At 63.0% G+C, this 22,607-nt stretch overlaps 4 protein-coding genes across 10 annotated transcripts; 1 reads left to right on the forward strand and 3 right to left on the reverse strand.

The window, feature by feature from the left end:
- Positions 1-44: 44 nt before the first annotated feature.
- Positions 45-2,415, forward strand: STUB1 (STIP1 homology and U-box containing protein 1). The gene is made up of 7 exons (XM_061400622.1): positions 45-325; positions 817-1,015; positions 1,102-1,267; positions 1,455-1,542; positions 1,692-1,748; positions 1,836-1,952; positions 2,030-2,415. The coding sequence occupies exons 1-7, from the start codon at positions 167-169 to the stop codon at positions 2,153-2,155; spliced, it is 912 nt and encodes a 303-aa protein (XP_061256606.1). The 5' UTR covers positions 45-166; the 3' UTR covers positions 2,156-2,415.
- JMJD8 (jumonji domain containing 8) lies at positions 1,308-4,156 on the reverse strand. 6 transcript variants are annotated; one of them, XM_061400635.1, is made up of 11 exons: positions 3,934-4,156; positions 3,749-3,847; positions 3,536-3,584; positions 3,362-3,458; positions 3,204-3,272; positions 3,007-3,126; positions 2,852-2,919; positions 2,634-2,768; positions 2,467-2,542; positions 2,316-2,389; positions 1,308-1,637 (listed from the first exon to the last, which is right to left on the reverse strand). In XM_061400635.1, exons 1-10 carry the CDS (start codon positions 4,023-4,025, stop codon positions 2,319-2,321), a joined length of 876 nt encoding a protein of 291 aa, XP_061256619.1. In that variant the 5' UTR covers positions 4,026-4,156; the 3' UTR covers positions 1,308-1,637; positions 2,316-2,318. The 6 variants fall into 6 exon arrangements, with proteins under 6 accessions (XP_061256619.1, XP_061256620.1, XP_061256618.1 ...); XM_061400636.1 differs by having other exon boundaries at positions 1,308-2,389; positions 3,761-3,847; XM_061400634.1 differs by having other exon boundaries at positions 1,308-2,389.
- A 95-nt stretch (positions 4,157-4,251) lies between these two features.
- WDR24 (WD repeat domain 24) lies at positions 4,252-10,623 on the reverse strand. 2 transcript variants are annotated; one of them, XM_061400610.1, is made up of 9 exons: positions 9,146-10,623; positions 8,426-8,908; positions 7,086-7,263; positions 6,271-6,943; positions 5,636-5,754; positions 5,436-5,557; positions 5,235-5,339; positions 4,810-5,150; positions 4,252-4,668 (listed from the first exon to the last, which is right to left on the reverse strand). In XM_061400610.1, the coding sequence occupies exons 2-9, from the start codon at positions 8,904-8,906 to the stop codon at positions 4,315-4,317; spliced, it is 2,373 nt and encodes a 790-aa protein (XP_061256594.1). In that variant the 5' UTR covers positions 8,907-8,908; positions 9,146-10,623; the 3' UTR covers positions 4,252-4,314. The 2 variants fall into 2 exon arrangements, with proteins under 2 accessions (XP_061256594.1, XP_061256593.1); XM_061400609.1 differs by having other exon boundaries at positions 8,426-10,623.
- Positions 10,624-10,714: 91 nt separating this feature from the next.
- FBXL16 (F-box and leucine rich repeat protein 16) lies at positions 10,715-22,301 on the reverse strand. Its single transcript, XM_061400626.1, has 6 exons — positions 21,958-22,301; positions 14,908-15,563; positions 13,478-13,986; positions 13,013-13,097; positions 12,660-12,723; positions 10,715-12,460 (listed from the first exon to the last, which is right to left on the reverse strand). The coding sequence occupies exons 2-6, from the start codon at positions 15,547-15,549 to the stop codon at positions 12,312-12,314; spliced, it is 1,449 nt and encodes a 482-aa protein (XP_061256610.1). The 5' UTR covers positions 15,550-15,563; positions 21,958-22,301; the 3' UTR covers positions 10,715-12,311.
- Positions 22,302-22,607: the final 306 nt, after the last annotated feature.

The raw sequence follows: 22,607 nt of genomic DNA on the forward strand, positions 1-22,607 counted from the left end.
CACCCGCGCGGCGGTCCGCTCCGCTGGCCCCGCCTACCTGCAGACCGGAAGTTCCGGTGGCGGAGCGCTGGACCGGGCCCGAGCGGATCGCGGGCTCGGGCTGCGGGCGCAGGGCGGGCTGGGCGCGGAGCCTGGGAGCGGAGCCCAGGCGGTGCCGCGCGGCGCCATGAAGGGCAAGGAGGAGAAGGAGGGCGGCGCACGGCTGGGCGCCGGCGGCGGCAGCCCCGAGAAGAGCCCGAGCGCACAGGAGCTCAAGGAGCAGGGCAACCGGCTCTTCGTGGGCCGCAAGTACCCGGAGGCGGCGGCCTGCTACGGCCGCGCCATCGTGAGTGCGCCCGCGCTGCGGGAGGGGCTTGGCGTCTGAGCCAGGGGAGGGGCCGGGGTGCGGCTTCTGCCCCGCGCCCTCTCCAGAACATGTCAGGCCGTGCCCGCCAGACTTTCGGAGGGAGGGGGTGGGTGCTTGGGGTCTGGGGCCGAGGCCGCGCCTTTCCCAAGCCAGTGCGGGCTGCCAGAGAACTGTGTTGGGTGGGAACTGTAGGTTTTCGAGGCCCACTGGGCTGGGGACCAGGCACCCTTGCTCCTTGAGGAGTCAAACGCGATGCTGGGCACTTCCACGAGTCTGGGAAAGCTACCTCACAAGACTCATTGGAGTCCAAGAGAGTGGGCTCACGTAGGCTTCACCCTCCCTCAGAACCCAAGGGCTTGGAAGCTGAGAAAACGCTAGTGTCTTGGTTCCAACTGTGGGCCTCAAGTTGGGACAGAGTGGGCAGGCTGAGCTCACTCCCTCATGCCGGCTGGTCCGGCCTTGGTCCCCAGACCCGGAACCCCTTGGTGGCAGTGTATTACACCAACCGGGCACTGTGCTACCTGAAGATGCAGCAGCACGAGCAAGCCCTGGCTGACTGTCGGCGCGCCCTGGAGCTGGACGGGCAGTCTGTGAAGGCACACTTCTTCCTGGGGCAATGCCAGCTGGAGATGGAAAGCTATGATGAGGCTATTGCCAACCTGCAGCGAGGTGGGCTTATAGGCTAGCCGGTTCCAGGGTGCCTGGGACCAGGTGGGTGGACTGGTTGAAGTTTACCCAAATACTCTATCCCCCAGCCTACAACCTGGCCAAGGAGCAGCGGCTCAACTTTGGGGATGACATCCCCAGTGCTCTGCGCATCGCAAAGAAAAAGCGCTGGAACAGCATTGAGGAGCGACGCATCCACCAGGAAAATGAGTTGCACTCTTATCTTACACGGCTCATTGTGGCTGAGCGTGAGAGGTGGGCTCCCCCCCTCGAGTCACCACTTTTAGGTTAACTCTGAGGTGTGAACACAGGTGTTTATTGAAGGTCAACTCTGGCACACAGGAGATGGAGGGGAATGAGGCCTGAATGATCCTAAGACTGGAGTGGAGTCTGACTGTCCCTGGCCAGACCCATCTCTGATCACCTTTTGGTCAACCCCCAGGGAACTGGAAGAGTGTCAGCGGAACCACGAGGGTGACGAGGACGACAGCCACATACGGGCCCAGCAGGCCTGCATTGAAGCCAAGCATGTGAGGGTGCCCCAGCCCAAGTGTGGTTCCTCTGTGTGTGTGTGTGCTGTGATGTGAGGTGCCCCAGCTCCTGTTGGGTCTGTGTGTCTCGGTGCCTGGGGAGGGGAGAGGGGTGTCAGGCCCACAAGTGGCTGCTTGGTTCTTTGCAGGACAAGTACTTGGCAGACATGGACGAGCTCTTCTCCCAGGTAGACGAGAAGAGAAAGGTGAGCTGCCCGTCTTCTGGGGCCTGTGGGTAGCCGGAGCAGTGTCCCTTCCCAGCCCCTGACCTGATCCAACCCTGTGTGCTGCAGAAGCGAGACATCCCCGACTACCTGTGCGGCAAGATCAGCTTTGAGCTGATGCGGGAGCCCTGCATCACGCCCAGCGGCATCACGTACGACCGCAAGGACATCGAGGAGCACCTGCAGGTGAGGGCCTATGGGTGTTGGCAGCAGGACCCACACACCCTGAGCAGCTCCTAATTCTGATCCTGTCGTCACTACAGCGCGTGGGCCATTTTGACCCTGTGACTCGGAGCCCCCTGACCCAGGAACAGCTCATCCCCAACTTGGCCATGAAAGAGGTCATCGATGCCTTCATCTCTGAGAATGGCTGGGTAGAGGATTACTGAGCAGGGTGGGTGTATGGGCCACCCACCTGCCTTGCCCGGTACCCTAGCTCAGGAGGGCCTTGGGGCAGTAGCCCCTAGTTTTCTGTACATAGTTTGTGTCCCTGGATCCCTACCCTGGTGTCCCCAACCCCACCCCCATCAGTTCTGCTGGGCAACGCACCTCTCATCCTCCTCCTGGGCCGGAAAGGGGGGCTGAGGTGGGTTGGGCTGAGGCTGCTGCCATCACCTCTGTCCCTGTAATAAAACCTGTGAGCACTGCAGGGATGTGTGCTGGTGTGCAGTGGGCTCGCCAGCCACCCCCTTTGGCTAACCGAGGAAGGTAGAGATGAAGACGCTGGTGTCGAGGTTGAGTGTGGCATGCCACCATCGGTCAGGGAAATACAGCACCTGGCGAGGGGTGGGGGGGACATGTGGGTTGATGGGTTGGTTGGGGATCTTTGGCCCCGCTCAGCCTGGCACCTGCCTGCCAGCCACTGACCTCACCAGCCTGGATAGTGCATTCCAGGGGCCGTGCAGATGGTGTCAGGGCTGGGTATGTGTCCCGGAGCCAGGCCAGTGTGGTTTTGTTAGGGTGGAATTCGGGTGTCTTCTCAGGAGGGTACAGAAACCAGCGCTGGGGGGTGGGGAGGAGCAGCAAAGTTATGCTTTGTATTTTGGTCAGTGAACCCAAAGTCTCAGCCCGCACCCTGTGCTGACCTTGCGGCCATAGATCACCTCCGAGAACCCGGGTCCATGCCAGTGGAAGGGCACCCCAGAGCCAGCTCCTGTGGGGCGAGTTACGAGCACCTGGTTACCAAGCTTAATCCTCCCCAACCCAGCCCCCAAGTCCTTTTGTCCTGCAGGGCACCCACCTGCAATTCCAAAGCTGTAAGCAGGAGTTGTACCCAGCAGGCTGAACGGAGGTGGAGAATAGTGCCGAAAGAGGGAGGCCCATTCAGTGAAGTTGTTATCCCCAAAGAAGTACAGCGTGTCTGCCAGCGGAAAACACAGGACACAGGGATCTCCAAGTCACCCCCCACACACACCCATGGTCACCTGTCTGGCTCACCATTGCCCATGGAGATGGGGTCCTGGGGGTGCAGCATCTGCTCCACATACTTCTCAAAGGGCAGGTCCACTGCAGTTTGAAAGGCGTTGGTCAGGACTAGTTGGTGCTGCCTGCAAGGTGCTGGCAAGTAGGCTGGGCTGCAGGGTGGGGCAGCTCACCTTTCTGGTAGGAGTAGGTGTTGGCGGTGCTCAACCGGACCACGCTGTCTCCAAAGGAGGCCAGCAGCCTCTGACGGGTGCACAGGTCCCGGAACCTCTGCGGAGGTAGAGAAAGGACTTCGGGGCGGGGCCCTGCACTGGCGAGTGGTCGTCGAGAGGGGCGTGAATACTCACCGAGTTGTCGGTGAGCCCCTGCAGGATGACAGGTCTGGAAAAGGCGTAGCTAAAAGGAAGGGCAGGGTCACGGCCAGGTCTGACCCTCGCCCACCCTCGGCTCCCGCCCACACGCGATCGAAGGGGCTCAAGGGGAAGCGGCCTCGGCGGTGCAGGGGACGGCTCTAGGCACAGGTTTCCGGGAGGTGTGGCCCCGAAGGAGGCCGCAAGTACCGCTGCACGAACTCGGCGTAGCTGAGGTCAGCCCGGCGCTCCACAGTGCAGTGCTCCTCTTCCGTCACGGCCGCCGGCGCCCCCGGTCCGGGCCGTCGCCTGCCGACACAGCGGCTCACTTTGTCGGCCGCCCCGCTGCGCTCCCCGCCCCGCTTCGCCCCACCCGGCCACCCGGCGCCGCTCACCACCCTCCGTCGGCGTCCTTCCCGAAGCTCCGGGCGGGAACCGCCAGCGTCCAGAGCGCGAGCCACAGAAGCGGCCGCGCCTCCAGCGCCATGAGCTTGCAGCCGCGAGGCACGCCGGGAGTGCCTCCGTGAGGCCACCGACCGGCTGGGGAGCCGCTTCCTTCGGCCCAGAAGGAGGGGGGCGCTTCCGGGAGGAGGGGCGAGGGCCGCTCCAAGGGATGCTATTGGCTACTGCGCCGCGGAGGCCCCGCCCTCCGCCCGGTAAAGTAGGCCGCGCCGGCAGCTGACCCCAAGCGACACGAGCAGGTAACAAGCCGCTCAGAATGCCTCCCGCGTCCTTTATTTGGTTCACAAGCCCATCCCCACCAGCCCGGCAGCGGGTCAGGAGTACTCGCACAGGTGGCCGCAGCCGGCGGGGCAGTGGGAGCTGCCCTCCAGCCACTTCATGATGTGCTGCAGGTGGCCGCCGTGACTACAGCCCTGGCACCACACGAAGAGCCCCTTGACCACGTGGTGGCAGACGGCGCACATGCTGGCGCAGCGGCGGCAGCGGTCGCACACCCAGCCCCGGCTGCTCATGGGCCGCTTGCAGTGGCTGCAGTTGACATGCAGGGTGGTGGAGGCCTGGTTGAGGCAGCTGATGGCGCGGCTGGTGCTGAGCTTGACCACTTGATTGGACACGTTCCAGAGGCAGAAGCGCTGCAGCAGGTCGATGTAGGACGTGTACCAGTGCTCCTGGTGGGCAGGACGGGGAGGGCGGAGTAAGAACCCGGGGTTCCCTGGGCATAGACACGGGTGCGGGTGTAGGCGGGGCGTGCAGGGGCAGTCCTCGGGGTGGCAGCTGCTCCAGGAAGACCCCCAGACCCTGTCACCCACCTGGGTCTGCTCGTCGATGTCCTTGCGCACGCGCTCACCCAGCACAATGAGCACGGACACGGCCATCTGCACATCACCCTGCTCGGCATAGAAGCGCAGCATGTCACACACTAGGGCGCTGAAGAAGTCGGGCGGCAGGCGGCTGTCGCACAGCGCGTGCGAGACCGAGATGAGTGAGAAGGAGGAGTCCACAGGCACCAGGGAGGCTGCATCTGCCTCACTGCCGCTCACGTGGGGAGAGTCGGCCTTGTCCTGCAGGTGCTCGGGCCCCGGCGGGGTATCCACAATCTCGTGGCGCAGCGGGAAGGCCTCCTGGGGCAGCACATACTCGGGCTCCTCCGCTATGACATAGGGGCAGGAAGGGTAGGCAGGCTCTGGCCCCGCCTCCCAGCCCCACTCCACCCCTTCCCCACACCCCCACTTACAGTGTGCGTGTTCCGGATCCAACAGGTAAAGCTCATCGTCCTCACCTTCCACGTCGCCCAGCAGGTAATCAGTGGGCACATCGCTGCCCTCAGTCTCCTCGTTATCTGTCCAAGGGAGGGAGGGAGAGCATTCCAGGACTGCCTCACGCTTGGAGACCCATTCCCAATCCCATGAAGGCCCTCTGCCAGCCCCCACCCTACCTTCATTGGTTATGAGTGTGGCTGAGGAGTCCAGCAGCACTGTGTCGCTCCGTGTATCACCCTTGCTGCGGTCCAGCCGAGTCTCACTGCCCAGTCCTGGGGCCATATCCTTCAGGTTGAAACTGGAGGCAGGGAGGGCCGATGGGTGGGTAGGCACCAGCAGTCCCACCCTCTGGGGAGAGCCGCCCCCAGGTGTCTACCTGTTCATGAGGGGCAGGCCACAGGAGCTGCCCTTGCCCATGCTGTGGTTGAGATTGGTGGTGGGCACCAGACCAGGACTACAGTAGATGATCCGGAGCATGGTCCACGTCTGAGCCACCTAGGGGTAGGCACTAGTCACTCATGGGGGTCCTGGGTCCCTGGAGGCCTGCACAGGCTCCCCTCTGCCTGGATAGAACCACAAACCCTCAGCTTTCAGCTGCCCCAGGGACCCAACGTCCTGGCCCACCCCAGGTGGGAAGCCGAGGCCCATAGGAAAAACAAAAAACCTAGCCTCCATCCTGTAGGGGCAGAGGAAACATGGAAATGGGCCTGAGGTCCCAGGGAGATGATGAGCAAGGCAATGTGGACATTCTCTGTAGGGCCGGACATCCTGGGAAGTCTAGAAGCAAGGACAAGCCAAGAGGGGCCAAGACCCCACAACACCCAGGCCTGCACCCCAGGAATGGCACTGGCATCTGGCCCACTCCTGGGGCTCTGGACACTCTGTTACTGGGGCAAGCTGGGGGTGTCCTCAGCCAGAGCTGAACTCTGAACTCGGCACGGTCCAGCCGCAGCTGTCAGAGGAGTGCCAGGCCCTGTACCAAGATCCTAGCCCTCAGCCCACCCTGTGTACCTGGTTACGGCCAAGCTCTCGAGCCACTTTCGCATTGTGGTCACAGAGCTCGGCCAGTGGTCGGCCGGCCAGGGCGTAACGCTCGGCTGTATCCACGAACCAGCTCATGCTGCCGCTGCCGGGTTCTATCTCAAAGACATTGAGGGCACTGGAGGCGAGGCCCGCAAAGGGCTCGGCAGGGTCCAGCTTGCGCTTGAAGAAGATGGGGTGGCGCCGATCCCCAGTGTAGGGTTTGCGCCCCGACTCGGTGGCCACGAGGCTCTCCTTGGCTGCGAAGGCCAGGTCCCCAAAGAGGCCGTAGCAGAGGCCCTCAGGGTTGGCACGCTCAACAGGCTGGCTGGCGTCGCGGAACAGGTGCTGACACAGAGTGCTGTCCTTGGAGCCGGAGAGCAGGAACGAGGGGTCATGCGGGTGGCGCCAGGCGATGCCCGTCGTGACGTCCCGGTGCTCCTCAAACATGGCGGCAGGCACAAAGGGCCGGCGCACGTCCCACACGTAGACATTGTGGTCCACCATCATGGAGCACGTGGCGAGGTGGTGGCGGCACTCAGGCCTCCACTTGACTCTGGCCACGGAGGCGATGGTCTGCACACAGTGCACCTCCTTGGCACGGTGTGTGGCCATGTCCCAGACCTTCACCATCTTGTCACGCCCACCTGTGGCCAGCCAGCCCCTGGGGAAGGCCCAGGAAGTCCTCAGTGACCTCTTTCGGGGTGGGAGGGCTCCCCACTCTGTCTCACAGGTCTTGAGGCAGTCAGAGAGCCCTTCCACAAGCCCACCCACCCTGCCCCGCTGCCCTGGCCCCCAGCCCACACCTGTCCTCGGGGTGCCAGTCACAGCAGAATACAGGCCCATTGTGGGCTGTGAACATTCGCTCACAGCGGTCAGGCCGCCGAATGTCCCAGAGCTGCACGTTGCCATTCTCGAAGGTGGACGCGAAGGTGAAGTAGTCTCGGATGCTGAACTGGACGTCACGCACACTCTCAGACTGGCCTGTGAGTGGACATTAGTGGAGGGAGAAGGTTGAGGGTGGGGGACAGGGTGGCCCACAGGAGCTCCAGGAGGGAAAGCAAGCAACCAATGGGGATTCCTTGGAATGGATGTGGGCTGGTGCTGCATTCCTGCCCATGGCCCAGACCAGAAGGCCTGGAGGGTGGTGTAGACACTGCCAAGGCCTGTCCAGAGTGGACAGGGGCAAAGAGAGGCACGGCAAAGCAGATAAGAGCCTAGGCAGGTGAGAGGGACACCAGGCATCGGGTGGTTTTTAACAGACTCCTGGACCTTGATTTTCTCTGGATTCTGCATCTGACATCCGTCCTCGTGCAAAGCTGTCACGGCTTCAGGACCAGGTGTCAGAGCACTGTGTGAACAGGAGCCTTGGTGGGCCGAACACAATCCTCTGGAAACCTCAGGCCCCAGGAGGCAGGGATAGAATGCCCCAGCCTCTGCCCAGGCCCTACACCTTGAGCTGGAGCTGCCAGGCTGGCCAGCCCCCAAGGACTGGAGACCTTGAGGGGACACGTCTAGCCCTGAGGACCACCACACCAGGAGACTTCGAATGCAGCATCCAGCTTTCCCCCGCACAGGGAGCTCAAGGACTGTCGTAAGATGCTCCCTGATTATCTGAGGGCTCTGCCCTGTCCTTCATTTGGTCTCATCGAGGTAAAAAGGTAAGCTGGCTCAAGGCGGGGGTGTCAAGAGCTGGACCTGCTGGGAAGGGAACTTGAGGGGGGAGGAACCAGGCAATGCCCCACTCCCCACTGCTTCCCTGGGCTGAGGACCCTGGAAGCAGACTTCATGCAATGAGGTGGCCTGGAGCTCTGAGGCATGGCGAGAGAAGGCTCAGCTGCCAGGGCAGCCACCCATTTGCCCTCTCCCTGATCCCACACTACCCTCGACTCCTGCTGGCCCCGCAAGTGCATCAACGCTGTGCCCACACTCCACATACCCCTCACACTTCCACCAGGCCCACCCCTGCCCCTTCCCTGATGACCTCCACCCCCTCCTCCAGTGCCAGCTCAGCTGGCTCCTCCTCCAGGAAGCCCTCTGGGAGCACACCTGAGGGCCTCTGACAAACAGCGCTTCTTAACCTGCCTAGACAGGTCGGCCCCCTGCAGAGATGCACACCTGCCTGACCTGCCTCCCAGGGCCTCACCCGAGAAGGTGCTGACAGAGTCCTTCCTGCGCAGGTCAAAGCACTTCATGAAGCCATCCTGGGAGCCGCTGAGCAGCACGTGGGCCTCAGTGGGGTGGAAGCATACTTTGTTCACTGTACGCTTGTGCTCCGTGAACAGCTGGTCCTGCTTGTTGCGGGACGGCCGGCCCAGGTTCCAGGTGACCACCACGCCGTTGGTGGCAGCCGTGGCCAGCAGGTTCTCGTCCATCTGGTGCCAGACAACGTCTGCACAGCTCAGGTTGAGGGAGGGCTTGCGGCCCACGCGCAGGTTCAGCTTCTCCACAAACTGCTCCTCCTCAATGGCATAGATCTTGAAGATGCTGCGGCCTGCTACGACCACTTGGGCCGCGTCACGGCACACGCTGATGGCGTTGGCCGGAGCATCCAGATGGCAGTGCATGGTGCGGCCAGTCAGCACGCTCCCACCGAGGGCCGTGGTCACGCGGGACATCTTCTCCATGGCTGCACGAGTGGCGAGGACAGATCAGTGAAGTGGGCAGGCCTGGTCAGCTGGCGGCAGGGGCGTGGCCACTCAGACCCTTCACCCTGGGTGGTTCCTCCAAAACTGCTTAGTCCAGGGGAGTCCACCGTTAGTCGGTCTGATAGGCAAGTTCCATCACCCTCACCGGGCAGACGGAGGGCGCCATGGCTGCCCTGAGGCTAGCCAGCCCCATGTCTGACTTCTGGAGGAGACCTTACCTGGTCAGCCCCAGGCCAGGCCAATTCTCCAACCCCCTAACTGCCAAATCAGGATGGTCACTGGACCTTCGGGCAGTCAGTCCCGCCAGGGAAACCAGATGGCTCCCACCGTGCACAGCCGGCCTCTGGAAAGGGGGCAGGAAGACCAGAGACGCCCAGAAAACACAGACTACAGAGGCGCGAGGGTCAGAGGGAACCGGAGGAACGGAGAAGTCTCTCCTTCCGCGGGCACATGAGCCATTTCCCGAAACTGCCGGGCAGGGGAGGAACGGCCGCGCCGGAAGCAGCCCGTTTCCGTCCCGCCCCCCGCCGAACGTGGTCCTTTTCTTTCCAGCCCCGCGCTGGAAGCGGGTGCCCACACCACAAACGTTCCGGGACGGGAGCGCGCCTTGGAGGCGGAGGGGAGAGCAGAGGTGGGGTAGAGGCTCCGCCGGTTCCGCCTCCGGTATTCTTCCTCTTCCTCTTTTACTCGTGCTATTTTAACGCTAGTGCTCATCTCTGCCCCACGGTCCATCAGCAAGCCCAGGCATCCCCAGGCTAGCCCCACACCCCTCCTCCGTCTCCGCCTTCTTTTTCGCCCTCTTCGGTACTCGGGAACAGCTTCCTAGCGGCTCTCCAGGGGTCCCTCCTCCCGCCTCATCTGAGCTCCACACAGCCAGGGACTCTTCGGCCTGCGGGCCTCCCCACACGTCCTCACCGCGCTGGGAGGCAAATCCCGAGCTCCCGGCCCCGTCCCCTCCGCGCAGCTCCCGCCACGGCGGCTCCCAGCCGGCTGCGCCCTTGCCTGCCTCACGGTCATCGCGCGTGCTCGCTCGTTGTCCTCCCCGGAACAATTCTCCTCATCCCTCAGAGTTCAGCTTAAATGGCACGTTTTTAGAGGCCTTCCCCGGCCACCCCATCTAAGTGGCCTCCACGGCGCTCGTCACAACCTGGTATACTGATTACATCTGTTTCACACGAGTGTGAACTCGCATCCGTCTGTCTCCAAGAGCTCTGGTGCCTGACTGGACCTGTTCACACAAACGGTTCAATCAGTGACCCTCTCTGAGCCGCCCTTTCTTTGCTGGCTATGCGCCCTGGCCGGTGCTTGCTGCTCTGTGTGATCGTCTAGGATACCCCTGCTGCTGCTGCTGCTGCTTCTGCTTCTAAGTCGCTTCAGTCGTGTCCGACTCTGTGCGACCCCATAGACGGCAGCCCACCAGGCTCCCCCGTCCCTGGGATTCTCCAGGAGAGAACACTGGAGTGGGTTGCCATTTCCTTCTCCAAGGATACCCCTAGCAGCCCTCATTTTTGCCCTTGGAAGAATGGGCTATATCCTAGATATTTTGGAAGGACTGTTATATGTAATGATTTTAGTGTCTCTCCCCGCTGACACAGTAAGAGGTTAGGGGCCTTCTGTGGTGGTCACTGCTGGGTTTCCAGCCTGGCACAGTGTTACCAGTCTCTGCATGTTTATTAAAAGAACCAATAAACCTGATGAGGGGTGCACAAAAATTCAGACTTGGGCCACTCAGGACAGATAACACCTTCCCCACCATGGTGTGATGACCTAAAAACAATTCAGACATGTGTTTTTACAACTTTTTTAATATATATTTTTATAAACAGGTCACGTGATAAAATAGCACAAGAAACACTTACCAAATATAAGGTTATATCTTCCGCATATACAGGAGAATGAGGTCGTTATGTACAATAAGAAAATGATTTTAGGGGTTGGTTGGTTTTGTTTTCCTCTGTCCCCCTAATTTTTCCTCCTACAGTCGTTGGAAATATCACAGCTTCAGTTGCATTAATACTTTGGACAAATGGACAGCTGCCCCTCCCCACTGGGAGCTGTGGGGAGGCGGGGCTGAAGAAACTGGCTCCTGACCATCTCAGCCCTGGAGCCTCTGGCCAGCACTCCAGGGGCAGGGAAATCTTTGGGCTGTTGAACTGTCTGTCTTCAACAGCATCTCTCACTCGCTCTTTCTCTTTCTCTCTCTCTCTCTGTCACTCTCTGGCTCTCTGGAAACTGGCTACTCTCTTCCAACCAGATTGGGGGCGGGGGGAGTGTCCCAAGATAGGGTGTGGGTGCTCAAGGTTGGGATGGAAAGGGGTCCCAGCCCCCTCCTCAGCAATCGCCAAGATGGGCCAGCACCCCAGGACTTCCAGGTGTGTTGGGACTAGACAGAACACGGTGCGCCCATGTGGGCAGGTAGAAGTCTGGGAAGCTGGGGAGAGGGAGGCTGTGGCTAGAAAGGAGCCCTCCCTTTGGGTGTTGAGGGGGAGCTGGTCACTGGAAGATTGGTCACTGGCTAGGGCCCCCTTTCCCAGCTTCCACCTGGTGGAGACCTGCCCAGGATGAAGCGTTGCGCTGAGGGGCCTGGGCCCAGCTGGCTACAGGGGTTGCAGGGCAGGGTCCACTCAGGACTGCTCCCAAGGCCTGCAGGCCCTAATGGTCGCTCCAGCTGCAAGCCTCTCAAGGTAGCTATGCCACCCCTGAGTTGAAGTGGACTGGGGCCAGCTGGGCTAATGTTGATTATGCCAAGGTCACTGTCAGCCCGGTGGCCCCTCTCCTAATCCAGTTCTGCCCTAGCCTGGCCAGGGTCCGAGGACCTTAGGTCTGTGGGTGGGGTGGGGCGAGCCGGGCCTCTCTCACACAGCGGCAAGGAAGAGGGGAGGTCGCTGAGGGTCAGGCTGGCATGAGCTGGGGAAGGGCGGGCGGGACTTGGGCTCCTGGGCGGGCCATGGCTTTGGCGGCGGCCTGTTTCCCCTCGCACCCCTCGGAGGGCTTCAGGCGCTGTGCAGTGGAAGATGCGGGAAGCCCTGGGGGCTCTTCCGGGCCCCTGTGTCCTAGGGGACCCAGCTCCCCTCAATCCCCCTGGGCCCTGCCCGGGGTGGGGAGACAGAGCGGGGTGTGGCGGAGAAGGCGGTAGGGGCGGCCGTCTGGCGAGCTCAAAGCGCCCCCAGGACCGAGCCCCAGCGCTCCGCCTCCGGCGGGCGGGCGAACGATGGAGGCGACTGTGGCGTGGCGAAGGGCGGGCGTGCAGTTGCGGGCGCGAGGGGCATGCACAAATTCCCCGAGCGTGCGTGCGTGCGTGCGCGGGGCTGGCCCGCCCGCCGCCCTCCTTGCTCGGGGCGGGGCGGGGAGGAGAGCGAGGGGCCGAGGGCCGGGAGGCCCCGACTACTCGACGACGAGGCAGCGGGGCAGGTGCTGCGAGAAGTACTTGAAGAGCTCGGGGGTGGCTCCGGGGCAGTTGGTCAGCTCCAGCTCCTCCAGGTCCTGCAGCTGCACCAGGCCCGACAGCCCGGTGGCGGTCAGCAGCGGACAGCCTGCGGAGGGGCGGGGCTTAGTGGGCGTGACCAGGGCGGGGCCCGGACCAGGCGAGACTCCGCCTCTGGCCGGGTGGGATCTGGGCCGCCGTGAGTCAACACCAGGCGTGGGTCTGCACGAGGGTCCCGGCACTGCTGGCGGAGTCGGCCTAGGTGGGGATGAGTGGCCACTGCCCAGGAGGGCGGCACAGGGGCTCACCTGCCAGAGACAAGAGACGCAGACTCCTCATGGCCAGGAGGTGCTTCAGCCCGAAGTCCTGCACCTGGGCGGGAGAACGGGGCGAGTTAGCTATTTCCGTTCCCGCCTCGAGGGAGCCCCACTCCTAGCGTCAGGCCGTAGGGGGAAGGGGGTAGGTTCTCAGGTCCCCACGGAGTCGCTGAGGGCCCTGGGGACTCCATGCGCGCCGCTTGGGTGTGAAGGGATCCCAGACTTCCTTACAGGATCTGAGTGGGCTTCCTTACAGGTCAGCGGCATATCTGGGTGGGGGCTTTCCCCGCGCCCCCCACCTCCCCCGCTACTCCCTAGTCTCTGGAGGCATGGAGGGCTGATACCTGGCAGCACCATCGCAGGTAGAGGCTGCGGAGGGACGACATGGTGGACAAATAGCTGAGGCCAGTGTCCGTGATGCGTACACACCTGTGGTCGCAACAGAAGGGGTTGCCCACCTTCAAAACACCTGTCCCCGCCCCTCAGCTCTGGCCCCTTCCTCCTTTTCCGCCCCAGACGCCCGGAGCTGAGCTACCTTCCTGCCCTACCGTGCCGCGCGCCACCCAGGCTCCGCCCCCAACTGGCCGCTAGGTCATATTCCCTGGGGGGGGGGGGGCGGTGGGGGGTGGCGGGCACTGCTCAGCCCCGCCCCCGTGTTATAGTCCACACTAGGCTAGCCTCTGAGGGCCCCGCCCCCCTCGCTGCAGCCCCCCTCTAACTACAGGTTTGTCCACTAGGCTCCCTTCTTAGAGGTCCAGCAGCCTTGCCTGGCCCTGCCCTCCGTGGCCTAGGGGTGGGGCCGTGCACACCTGTCCAGCACGAGCTCCTCCAGGCGATGCAGGTCGCAGGCCACATACTCGAGCGCCATGTCAGTGATGCGCGGGCACCAGGAGAGGTCGAGGCTGCGGAGCTTCCGCAGGTTCTCGGCCACAAGCTCCACGCCGTCGTCCGTGACCTTGGAGCAGCCAGAGAGGCTGAGCGCGGTGAGGTTGGGCAGGCTATGCACCACGTTGACCACGCCGTGGTTGGTGATCTCCCAGCAGGAGAGCAGGCGCAGTGTGTGCGTGCTGTGGCCCTGGCGCGCTGTGAAGTAGGCCAGGGCTGTGTCCGTCACGTGGTAGGCCTGCAAGCTCAGCTCGGCTAGGTTTGGCAGCAGCTGTGAGATGGCCGCGATCGCGTCGTCGGCCACGTTGATGCAGTCGCTCACGCTCAGCGAGGTGATCCGCGCGCTCAGGCTGGACCACAGCCCAGCCTCGGTGAAGTCGTTGCAACCTGACAGCTCCAGGCGCACCACGCCCTGCATCTGCTCCAGCATCACCTGTGGACAGGTGCAGGGTCGGGGGGGGGGGGGTCAGGAGGCCTCCATGGGGCTCAAGCCTACCGTGGTTTCCCAAGCATGAGCCTCCCCATGGGCATGGTGGCTGATAGCAGACAGGGTGGAAGGAGCCCGCTGAGGGGCAGGAAGCTGTGTTCTTGAGGGTGCAGACGGTGTCAACATCCATCAAGCTGGACTCTGCCAAGTGCACTTTACAGTGTGTTCATTACATGTAAACAACATTCTAAGGGAGGAGGCAGGGCACAGGGGATCTGGGAGTCCGGGGCCAGGCCCGAGCAGGTGCTCAGAGCCCTTGGTGTTAATGATGTGATGATTAGAGTCCCCTTCCTGGGGAAGGGGTCACCTCCACAGCTGCTCCTCTGACCTTTGCCCCTGCTTCTCCCACCTCCTCCAGCATCCTCGGCATGCAGGGTCTCACATTTGTCTGCTTTGCTGTTGCATGCATGAGTGCTAAGTCAGTTGAGTTGTGTCCAACTCTGCAACCTCTGTCCATGGGATTCTCCAGGCAGGAATACTAGAATGGGTTGCCATATCCTCCTCCAGGGGATCTTCCCAACCCAGGGACTGAAGCTGTCTCCTCCATTGGCAGGTGGGTTCTTTAGCACTAGCGCCACCTGGGAAGCCCCTGCTTTGCTGTTACTGTCTTGAAATCCTTAGTTATCTTTGAGCAAAGGACCCAAATTTTCATTTTGAACTAGATCCCCGAAACTAAGTAGCCAGCCCTGTTCCCCCCACCCCACAGCCACACTCCTCAGGGCACCAGCCCCACCCTCAGCCACTTTGCTGCTTGTGTGTGAAAGCTTCTTCCTCACCGCCCCACCCCCCACAACACACATGTGCTGAGTGGCTACTGCCTGGCCCAGCCCCCAGCCCTTGCTCCTCTGGGCCCATGGCAGTGCGCACCTCCAGGCCGGCGTCAGTGATGGTGGAGCGCTTGAGGCTCATGGCCTTGACACCCTTCTTGGAGAGCGCGTAGTTGTCGATGAACTCACAGATGTCCAAGTCAGAGACGCCCACCAGGCAGAAACCCTCAAAGCCACGTGCTGCGAAGCCCTGCAGGTTCACGAACTCCTTCTCCCCTCCAGGCAGCACTGTGTAGAGCTCCTTGGCGTGCAGCACAGGCGTGAGGCCCGCCCAGAACTTGGGCTGGTAGAGCACACGCCTCCAGGCCTTGCACACCTGCGCCAGCACACACTTCTCGCAGGCCGAGAAGTACCAGAAGAGGCCATTGAGGATCTTCTCATCTGTGGCCAGGGGCGGTCGCTCTGCTGGGGGCCCAGACACTGGGGCTAAGGCTGGTCCACCAAGGGGGAGCCCTGCCTGGGGGCACAGGCCCCCAGCCAGAGCAGCCCGGGGCGGCGGGGCAGCCAGGCTGGGTGGTGGGAGGGTGGGCGGGGGTGGCTGGCAAGGGCGGTTCTTGGCAGCTGGCGTGCCCTTGGTGATGCTGGCTGCACCCAGGCCATTGGGCTGGCCCGGCAGTTTCACCAGGCCATTGCGAGGCAAGCATGGAGGCTTGGGGTCGCCGTTGACACCCGGGCTCGACATCTTCCTCGCTCGGGCTGCAGACAGGGTCCAGGAGACGGCAGTGAGTCCTGCGCGGGAGGACTAGGCTCCGCCCTACCCCCCCCCCCCACCGCCCCGGCATCCCCTCCCAGGCCATTCCCAGAAACGCCCAACAGAAAGGGTCTGAGTGTAAGCCCTGACTCCCTGACTGAGCAGGTGCAGGAAGGCAGGGCTGGTCACGACTACAACACTCCTGAGCACCTACTGTATGCACTGAGCTCAACCTCCACCCACCACAGAGCTTTTTGACCCCCAGGTTCTATGGACAGAACAGAGGTGGAGGAACACTCGCTGGTGACCGTCCCCTTCACCTCTGCTGCCCACCATCGGCACCTGCCAGGCCTCTCTCTGCCAGGCAAGGCTGGGGAACTGAGGGTTTGGGGCATTCTCTGGCCACTCCTCTATGTCACACCTGTGTAGCTCTCTGGAGTGGTTTAAGTGCTCCATTTGAGGCGCATGCACTGAGAATCTCTGTGGCTGCAGGAGGTTCTGTGGCTCAGAACATACCCAGAGAAAGGGCAAGTGTCTTCCCAGGGTGCTCATGGTGATGCCAGCACAATGAGCCCTGCACACATATCGTTTCCTTAATCTCCCACTCAACCAATGGAGGACAATGCTTTGATGATTGTACCCATTGTACAGAAGAGGAAACCATAGCTTGAGGCAGCATGAATTGCTTGCCTGAGGTCACAGTAAGTGGTGGAGCCAAGACACAGACACAGAACTGGCTGAAAAAGGCTATGTGTAGGGATCTTCCCACAGGGTGGGACTGAGACCATCCCCCATTCCCCTGCTCAGGCCTCCAAGGCTGTGAATGGGTGGCAGAGGGCACTGGATGCAGATGACCCCAGAGAGAAGAGGCAGTGGGTCCCTCACAGGGCTACCATCTGCCTCTCATTCCAGATTTCCTGCCCGTCCCCACCTCTGACACTCAGCTTGGAGGTGGGTACCCAGTGGCTCATCCCAAATCGCTGTGTGGCCTTGGGGAGCCATTTCCCTGCTCCAAGCCTCACTTTCCTCACTTCAAAGCCTGGGGGTGACGATATGCCCCATGGAACAGCATGAGGAGAGGACCAAGGGCATGGCTCAGAGTGAGCTTGCTGGCCCGAGGGGGAGGGGAGCCAGTGGTCCTTCCCTGCCCTGCCCTTCCCAGCATCACACCTCCACTGGTTCCCAAGCCCTGAACAGGACAACACTTGCCGGCATTCCACATCTGGGGAGGATGCATCCTGGGCTGGGCCCAAGGGTCTAACTGGGACACGTGGCCCTCGTGGCTGCAAGCTCAGCTTTGAGTCCAAAGGCCTTCATGCCCTGATAGTCATGAACCTTCAGGCTGCCAGTCCACGCCCGAAGAGGAGACCCCCACACCTTGGCTGCCCGTTCACTGCAGGCCATGACCAGGTAGTTGCATTCCTCACCTGGGCTGATACACGACATCCCTAACAGCACGTGCCGAGTGCCCACTGGGGTAATAGTGTATGTCAGCCTCACAACTGCCCGGCTGGGGGGCACAGGGGAAAGCACTGCTGTGAGCTCCGTTTTCAGACCAGGAACCTGAGGCTCCCAGGAGTTACAGTTGCCCACAGTGGCAGGGGTAGCCAGACCCCTTAATGCCAGTACATAGGAGGGGCCATCCTGGGACAACAGCGCCGCATGAAGGGACAGTATGAAGCCTACAAGTGCCCCCCCCCCCCCATCCTGGGGCCAGAGGGGAGAGCATCCTGGCAATTCCCTCGTGCGAGCTATGCTGGTTAGAGGGGCAGCCCCTGTCTGAATACCTTCTGTGTCCCAGAGCAGGGCGCGCCCGGCGGCGGCAGCACCATGGACAGCGCCCCCGCAGCCGCCTCGTGCGGGCTCCGGGGCCGGGCCGGGCCGCGCCACCACGGACAGCGGCAGCGCGCGGCGGGGAGGGTACGGCCCGGCAAACTCAGCTCGGCTGGGAGGGGCCCGGAAGGCTTGCGGGGGGAGGGGGGAGAAGACGCCCGCCCAGCTAAGATCCGGAGGAGGAGGCGGCGGAGGCGGCACCAAGGGAGAAATAACTCAAGAGCAGTGCCGATTTAGGTTGAAAATTCTCCCAGCCATGGGTGCGCACGTGGAGCCTGAGTCGGGGGGATCACGTGTATGCCCCGGGCATCCGCGGGGCTCCCTTCCGTCCCCCACAGCAGCTCACATTTGCATACACCCACAATCCCATCCCCACCCCCCAGACCTCTGGGTGGAGCCCATCCACGGAAAAGAGCTTACAGCAGCTTGCAGGGAGTGTCCGAGACCTGGCCGCCCCTCTTTCCACAGCCCCTGGTCCACCTGTCGGTTAGCCTCCCCACCCGCTACGTTCTGGGTTTGAGCCTCCTTCCCACAGAGCAGGCCTGCTGCTCCCCGACCGTGTCCATGGTCTTGCGCTCCAGCTGCTCCTCACCCTCCAGCCTCGTTGACTTAGTCTGAGCCCTAGATCTTCAGTTCGAAACTGGAAACAGCCACACCTTAGCTCAGGGGTCAGGGCTTTGGGACAATGCTCAAATCAGAAATGGGTCTTCCTGCCGGTGAGGCAAGAGGCCCCTGGGGGGCTGGGACAAGGGCCCCTCAGCCTGGTTCTGACCCTCTGACCCAGAAGACAGGTTGCAATCTCTGCCTTCTTGGCACCTGCCCCCACTGCACCTAGTGTGTCCAGGAGGACCCGCCTGGTCTTCCTGTCAGGACTTCCTGTCAGGACGGGGCGGGGCAGCCAATCCCCTGGGGACTACTCCCCTTTAGGGAGCAGCACCAGCAGCTAAGGCGCAGGGAAAGAGTCTTTTAAAATAAGACAGTCAGGCTTGCACTATTCTCAGCCTCAGCCCCTGGTGTGCTGTGTCTCCATGAGGAGTGGGATTCTGGGGGAGGGCTTCTCCTATGATGGCTGCAGGGGCTCCAGGCTCCTGGTTCACCACAGGAGGAGTAAGGTAGTCACTAGTTTAGCTTCTTGTCTTCACCAGCCTGAGCCAGAGGTGAATCAAGGAGAGCAAACCAGGCCTCTGCTTCCCCAGAAGACTCACGGGAACCGTGGGGGCCAGAGGGCACCTGGGGAGCACTGTGAGTCCTGCAAGGACTCCAGACCTTGGTGGCTTCCAGGTCTGGAGATGGCCATGCTGGGGTTTCCTGAGAAGCTGCCTCTTCTATAGATGAAGTCACTGGGCGCTGAGACCCAGCAAGTCCACCTAAGAGCCTCACTTCCAACCCCTTTCCAGACTGACCCTACAGTTCAGTGAGACCTGCTGTCCTGTACTCTTCTCCCCCTCTGCCCAGGCACATGCTGGTCCCCTGCTTGCTCAGGAAGCCTCCAGGATCCTTAACCCCGCAAGCTCCTCCTGTTCTATCCTTTGGTGTGAGCACTGCCCTGCCTCTCCCCGTGGGACCCCTGGCCTGAAAGCATCTCCAGATGTCCGCCATGACATGGACTGTCATCACTGTCTACCTGTCTGTCTCTCCTGAGGACAGACAGCATGCTGGCTGGGTGGCTGAGTGAATGAAGAATGCCGGCCCAATGATCAGGGTCACGTAGAAAGGGGTCAGCTTCCCCGGAGGTGGGATGGAGGGCAGTTGACGGAAGGGCTCAACTGTGGCTCAGCTCTTCAGTCCAGGTTGTGACAGAGGCCGGTGTCCATGAGGGAGGGAAAGAGTGATGCCAGGGTCTCTGAGAAGGCTCCCAAAACCCTGGGGCTTGGGGCGGGCTGTACCTTTACTCAGACCTTCGGGAAGGGGACGGCTTGTGTCTCCTTTTTGGCCAAGTCCCCCCCTTGAGGGCTGCAGGGTTGAGGGTGCTGGCTGCCTGTTCCCCATGGTCTGGCCGGACCAGGGGGAAGGGGACAGGAAGCATTAGAAGGGAGGGAAGCTTCCGAGCGCCACGTCCTCCCACTGCACTGCTGATCTCAGCCCATCACACACAAGCCAGGATAGCAAGGTTCAGAGTGCATTTTCAGAAGTTGCACAAAGCTAGGATTTGACCCCAAGTCCTCCAGCTGTCCTACTCCTAAGACTCAGGCCAGGCATGGCTGTCCAGAGTGCAACCCTGCGCCCCCACCCCCACCCCCACCCCGCTCGCTGCTGCTGCCTCCTTTCTCTGCTCTGTTCTGCTTCAGTCCCTATGCTCTCCCAGCCTGGAGCCCTGGGCCGGGAGTCTCTCCCAGTGTGCTCCCTGTCACGCCCCTGCTCTCCTTCCAGAAGCTGCAAGCTGCGTGTCGACCACTGAGACACTCATCTTTGGGACTGCTCATACCCACCCATCATGGTCCTCAGCTCAGAGGTTCACTCACCCCTGATAGCCCGTCTAATACAACAGAACCTGCACTGACCAGTTCCCCCTGCCGGCTGAGGGCCATCGAGCTAGACAGGGCATGGGTAGCTCACATCAAGTCAACCTGCAGCGGTGGCCCAGGGACTGGGGTGACGACCAGGGTAGCTTGGGGTTGGGGACACGGCGCGGGCTGACAAATTCCGTGACAAGCTCTGTGACTCAGGCACATGTACATCCCTACCACGTTGCACACGTCCTAGCAGCAGCGCTCCCCTCCCGCCCCCAGCTCAGAGATGCTTGGGGGTGAGGGCTGCCCCACCCGGGCGCCCAGGGCTCTGGAAAGGCAGCACGTGGGCCTCAAGAGAGAGCCGAGTTGGCGCTCCAGCAGAGCATGTCCTGTGGCCAAGCTCAGGGCAGCTCAGCCACGTGGGACCGGGTGCCTCTGGGAGTATATGCCAGGCTCCAGGCCTCTCTGCTCTGAAGGGTCCATGCCCTCCAGGGCCTGGTGCATCCAGTGCCTCAAACACTGCCCAGGGGAGGCCAAGCCTACCCTCTGCAGTGGGTCTGACTGAGGCTCCCCCGGGCCACTGGGAGGGGAGGTTCCGGGCCACCCGCTTCGCTGCCACCTCCGCTCATCCCTCCAGCCAGCCCTCAGACACAGCAGCAGCTCCCACGTGTGATGAGATGGGGGCTGCAGACAGCTCACAGCGCCAGCCCAGGAACCCCTTCCCCAGCCTCCAGGCGAGATGTCTCCCTGGTCCCCGCAGTGCAGCCCTTCTTGAGGCTGGGCCCAGCTGGCCTGAGTGTCCAGGTGCTCCAACCTCCAGCTACTTGTTCCCTTCTTACTAGTGGGCGACAGGACTTGTGCGAGTGCCCCAAAAGTGGGTGTGAGCTGGAGGGTGGCATCGGCCCCATGAACCCCCGGAGCGTCAGAGATGCCCGTAGGCCTGGCCCACAGCAAGGGGAGGCAGAGGCCCCCCGGGCCCCAGGTGAGGGGGAGCCAGGCCACAGAGGCAGCAGGCATCCGGCTAGGTGAGTCCTGGGGTGCCCTGGGGCCTGCACAGCCTCCCCACTCTGCCTGTGTTTGGGACTGGGCCTTGAATCCCCCTCCTCCCCAGATAGCCTCGGCCAGCCCCAGGGCCACCTCCTGTGGAGCCAGTGGGTTGCCCTGGGGGACCCCAAACCTCTCAGGCTCCCAACCCGCCCAGGCCTCCTGCCCCAAGACTGCCGTCCAGCATCCTTCGAAGGCATCTGTGGGAAGAAAGGGGCCCAGGCTCTGCCTGGCGCCAGGGGGGCCTGGGTTGACCCTGGTCCATGGGCCTTGTCCATGGAGGGAAAGCCTCCCGTGCAGAGGCTGGGAGGGGTGGAGGAGCGGCCGCCAGGCTGCAGGCTCCTGGAGGTTCCAACAGCCAGGCCTTCTCTCCTTCTTGGGTCATGGGTGGGGGACTCCTCGACCCACTCAAACCCCCAGAAGGACAGACCCTCCCCCAGCAAGTCTCAGGGTGCCCAGCTCTGCTTCTGGGGCCCTCCAGCCTTGGCCAGCGCCCGGCCCCTCCTCCAGAGCACACGTGGCCAGCGCCCTCCCTTCCCCTCGACCTCCCACTGTGGAAGCTCCATGCAGGGCCGGGCTCAGGTGTCCAGGGGCAGGTCAGCGACTGGGCCTCGCGTTCACAAGCTCCTCCTGGAGTGTAACTGTATCTAACACCTGTCTCCAGGCGTAGGGGCTCATGGTGCTGGGGTGAGGAGTCCTGAGTGCTGTGGGGGGTCCAGGAGCTCGCCCAGGCAGCCCAGCTGGGGGCCTGTAATTCGGAGTCCACGGGGGAACAGCACGGTGGCACCGACCCACAGCCTTGGTCCAGTTGCCATGGGGATCGGGCCTCAACCAGGCAGCCACTGGGGTGGAGGGCTGGGGGAAGGTCTGGCAGGCTGGAGGCCCAGCTGCAGCCGCCAGGGAAGGGGCTGCGGTTACGTAAGCCCTCGGGGGGGCAGCGGCGGCGCTGTCCCAAGACCCTTCCCAGCCTCCTGCTCATTGTGGCCTCCGCGGTGCTGTGGCCTGCCCCCTCCCCAGTGTTGTGGCCTGCCCCCTCCCCGCCTTGTAGCCTAGCCCGGCACACACACCTTACCTCGGCCCGGGCTCCTGGCTCATGCCACGCTGTCCACCGGGCGTCCTCCCGTCATGGGGAGCCCGGCATGGGCACCGGCGAGGCAGGGAGGCGACCGAGGTGCTGGCCTGGCAGGCAGGGCCCGGCCGCGCCCCGCGCCCCGCGTCCGGCCTGGCCGGGCCCCTCCGCTGCCCACCCCCGAGAGGAGCTCCCCGGTGGGAGAGGATCGGCCGCCCCGAGCCTCCCACCGGGGAGGCTATGGCTGTGCCCAGATAAATAAGGCCGCTTTGCAGGGAGTCGGGCGGGCGCCTCCTCCCTCCCCTCGCCCTCCTCCCGGCGCTCCTCCTCCGCCCTCCTCCCCGCGCTCCTCCGCGGCCGCCGGCGGCGCCGCGCGCGCCCCCAGCCCGGCCTTACGCGCCGCTCCCTCGCGCGCTCCCGGAGCCGGTAGCCAATCCGGGCTGGCGAGCCCGGGCGGGGGTGCCGAGGATGCCGAGCCCCGCCCCGCCCCGCCGCGCCCTCCCGCGCGCACAGCGCGCTCCCGCCGCGGCGCCCACGGCCACGCGCCGGCCCGGCACGCGCCCCCGCTCCCCCTTGCCACGGGCGCCCGCACAATAACAAACCCGGCGCGCGCGGGGCGGGGAGCGGAGAGGAGGGCCGGCGAGGGCAGGAGG

The sequence above is a fragment of the Bos javanicus genome, chromosome 25 (genome assembly GCF_032452875.1).
Source record: "Bos javanicus breed banteng chromosome 25, ARS-OSU_banteng_1.0, whole genome shotgun sequence".
Taxonomy (NCBI): domain Eukaryota; kingdom Metazoa; phylum Chordata; class Mammalia; order Artiodactyla; family Bovidae; genus Bos; species Bos javanicus.

What these genes read in the sequence shown, in the direction of transcription:
- STUB1 (XM_061400622.1), top strand. Translation starts at nt 167, where the DNA reads ATGAAGGGCAAGGAGGAGAAGGAGGGCGGCGCACGGCTGGGCGCCGGC. An exon ending in CCTGCTACGGCCGCGCCATC is followed by an intron (nt 326 to 816) that starts GTGAGTGCGCCC and finishes CTTGGTCCCCAG; the next exon opens with ACCCGGAACCCCTTGGTGGC. An exon ending in ACATCGAGGAGCACCTGCAG is followed by an intron (nt 1,953 to 2,029) that starts GTGAGGGCCTAT and finishes TCGTCACTACAG; the next exon opens with CGCGTGGGCCATTTTGACCC.
- JMJD8 (XM_061400635.1), bottom strand. Translation starts at nt 4,025, where the DNA reads ATGGCGCTGGAGGCGCGGCCGCTTCTGTGGCTCGCGCTCTGGACGCTG. An exon ending in AGGGGCTCACCGACAACTCG is followed by an intron (nt 3,459 to 3,535) that starts GTGAGTATTCAC and finishes CTACCTCCGCAG; the next exon opens with AGGTTCCGGGACCTGTGCAC. An exon ending in TTACAGCTTTGGAATTGCAG is followed by an intron (nt 2,920 to 3,006) that starts GTGGGTGCCCTG and finishes CTCGCCCCACAG; the next exon opens with GAGCTGGCTCTGGGGTGCCC.
- WDR24 (XM_061400610.1), bottom strand. Translation starts at nt 8,906, where the DNA reads ATGGAGAAGATGTCCCGCGTGACCACGGCCCTCGGTGGGAGCGTGCTG. An exon ending in GAGAGCTTGGCCGTAACCAG is followed by an intron (nt 5,755 to 6,270) that starts GTACACAGGGTG and finishes GCCTACCCCTAG; the next exon opens with GTGGCTCAGACGTGGACCAT. An exon ending in CACACTCATAACCAATGAAG is followed by an intron (nt 5,340 to 5,435) that starts GTAGGGTGGGGG and finishes TCCCTTGGACAG; the next exon opens with ATAACGAGGAGACTGAGGGC.
- FBXL16 (XM_061400626.1), bottom strand. Translation starts at nt 15,549, where the DNA reads ATGTCGAGCCCGGGTGTCAACGGCGACCCCAAGCCTCCATGCTTGCCT. An exon ending in GAGGAGCTCGTGCTGGACAG is followed by an intron (nt 13,098 to 13,477) that starts GTGTGCACGGCC and finishes TTGCGACCACAG; the next exon opens with GTGTGTACGCATCACGGACA. An exon ending in GCGTCTCTTGTCTCTGGCAG is followed by an intron (nt 12,461 to 12,659) that starts GTGAGCCCCTGT and finishes GCCCCTCCGCAG; the next exon opens with GCTGTCCGCTGCTGACCGCC.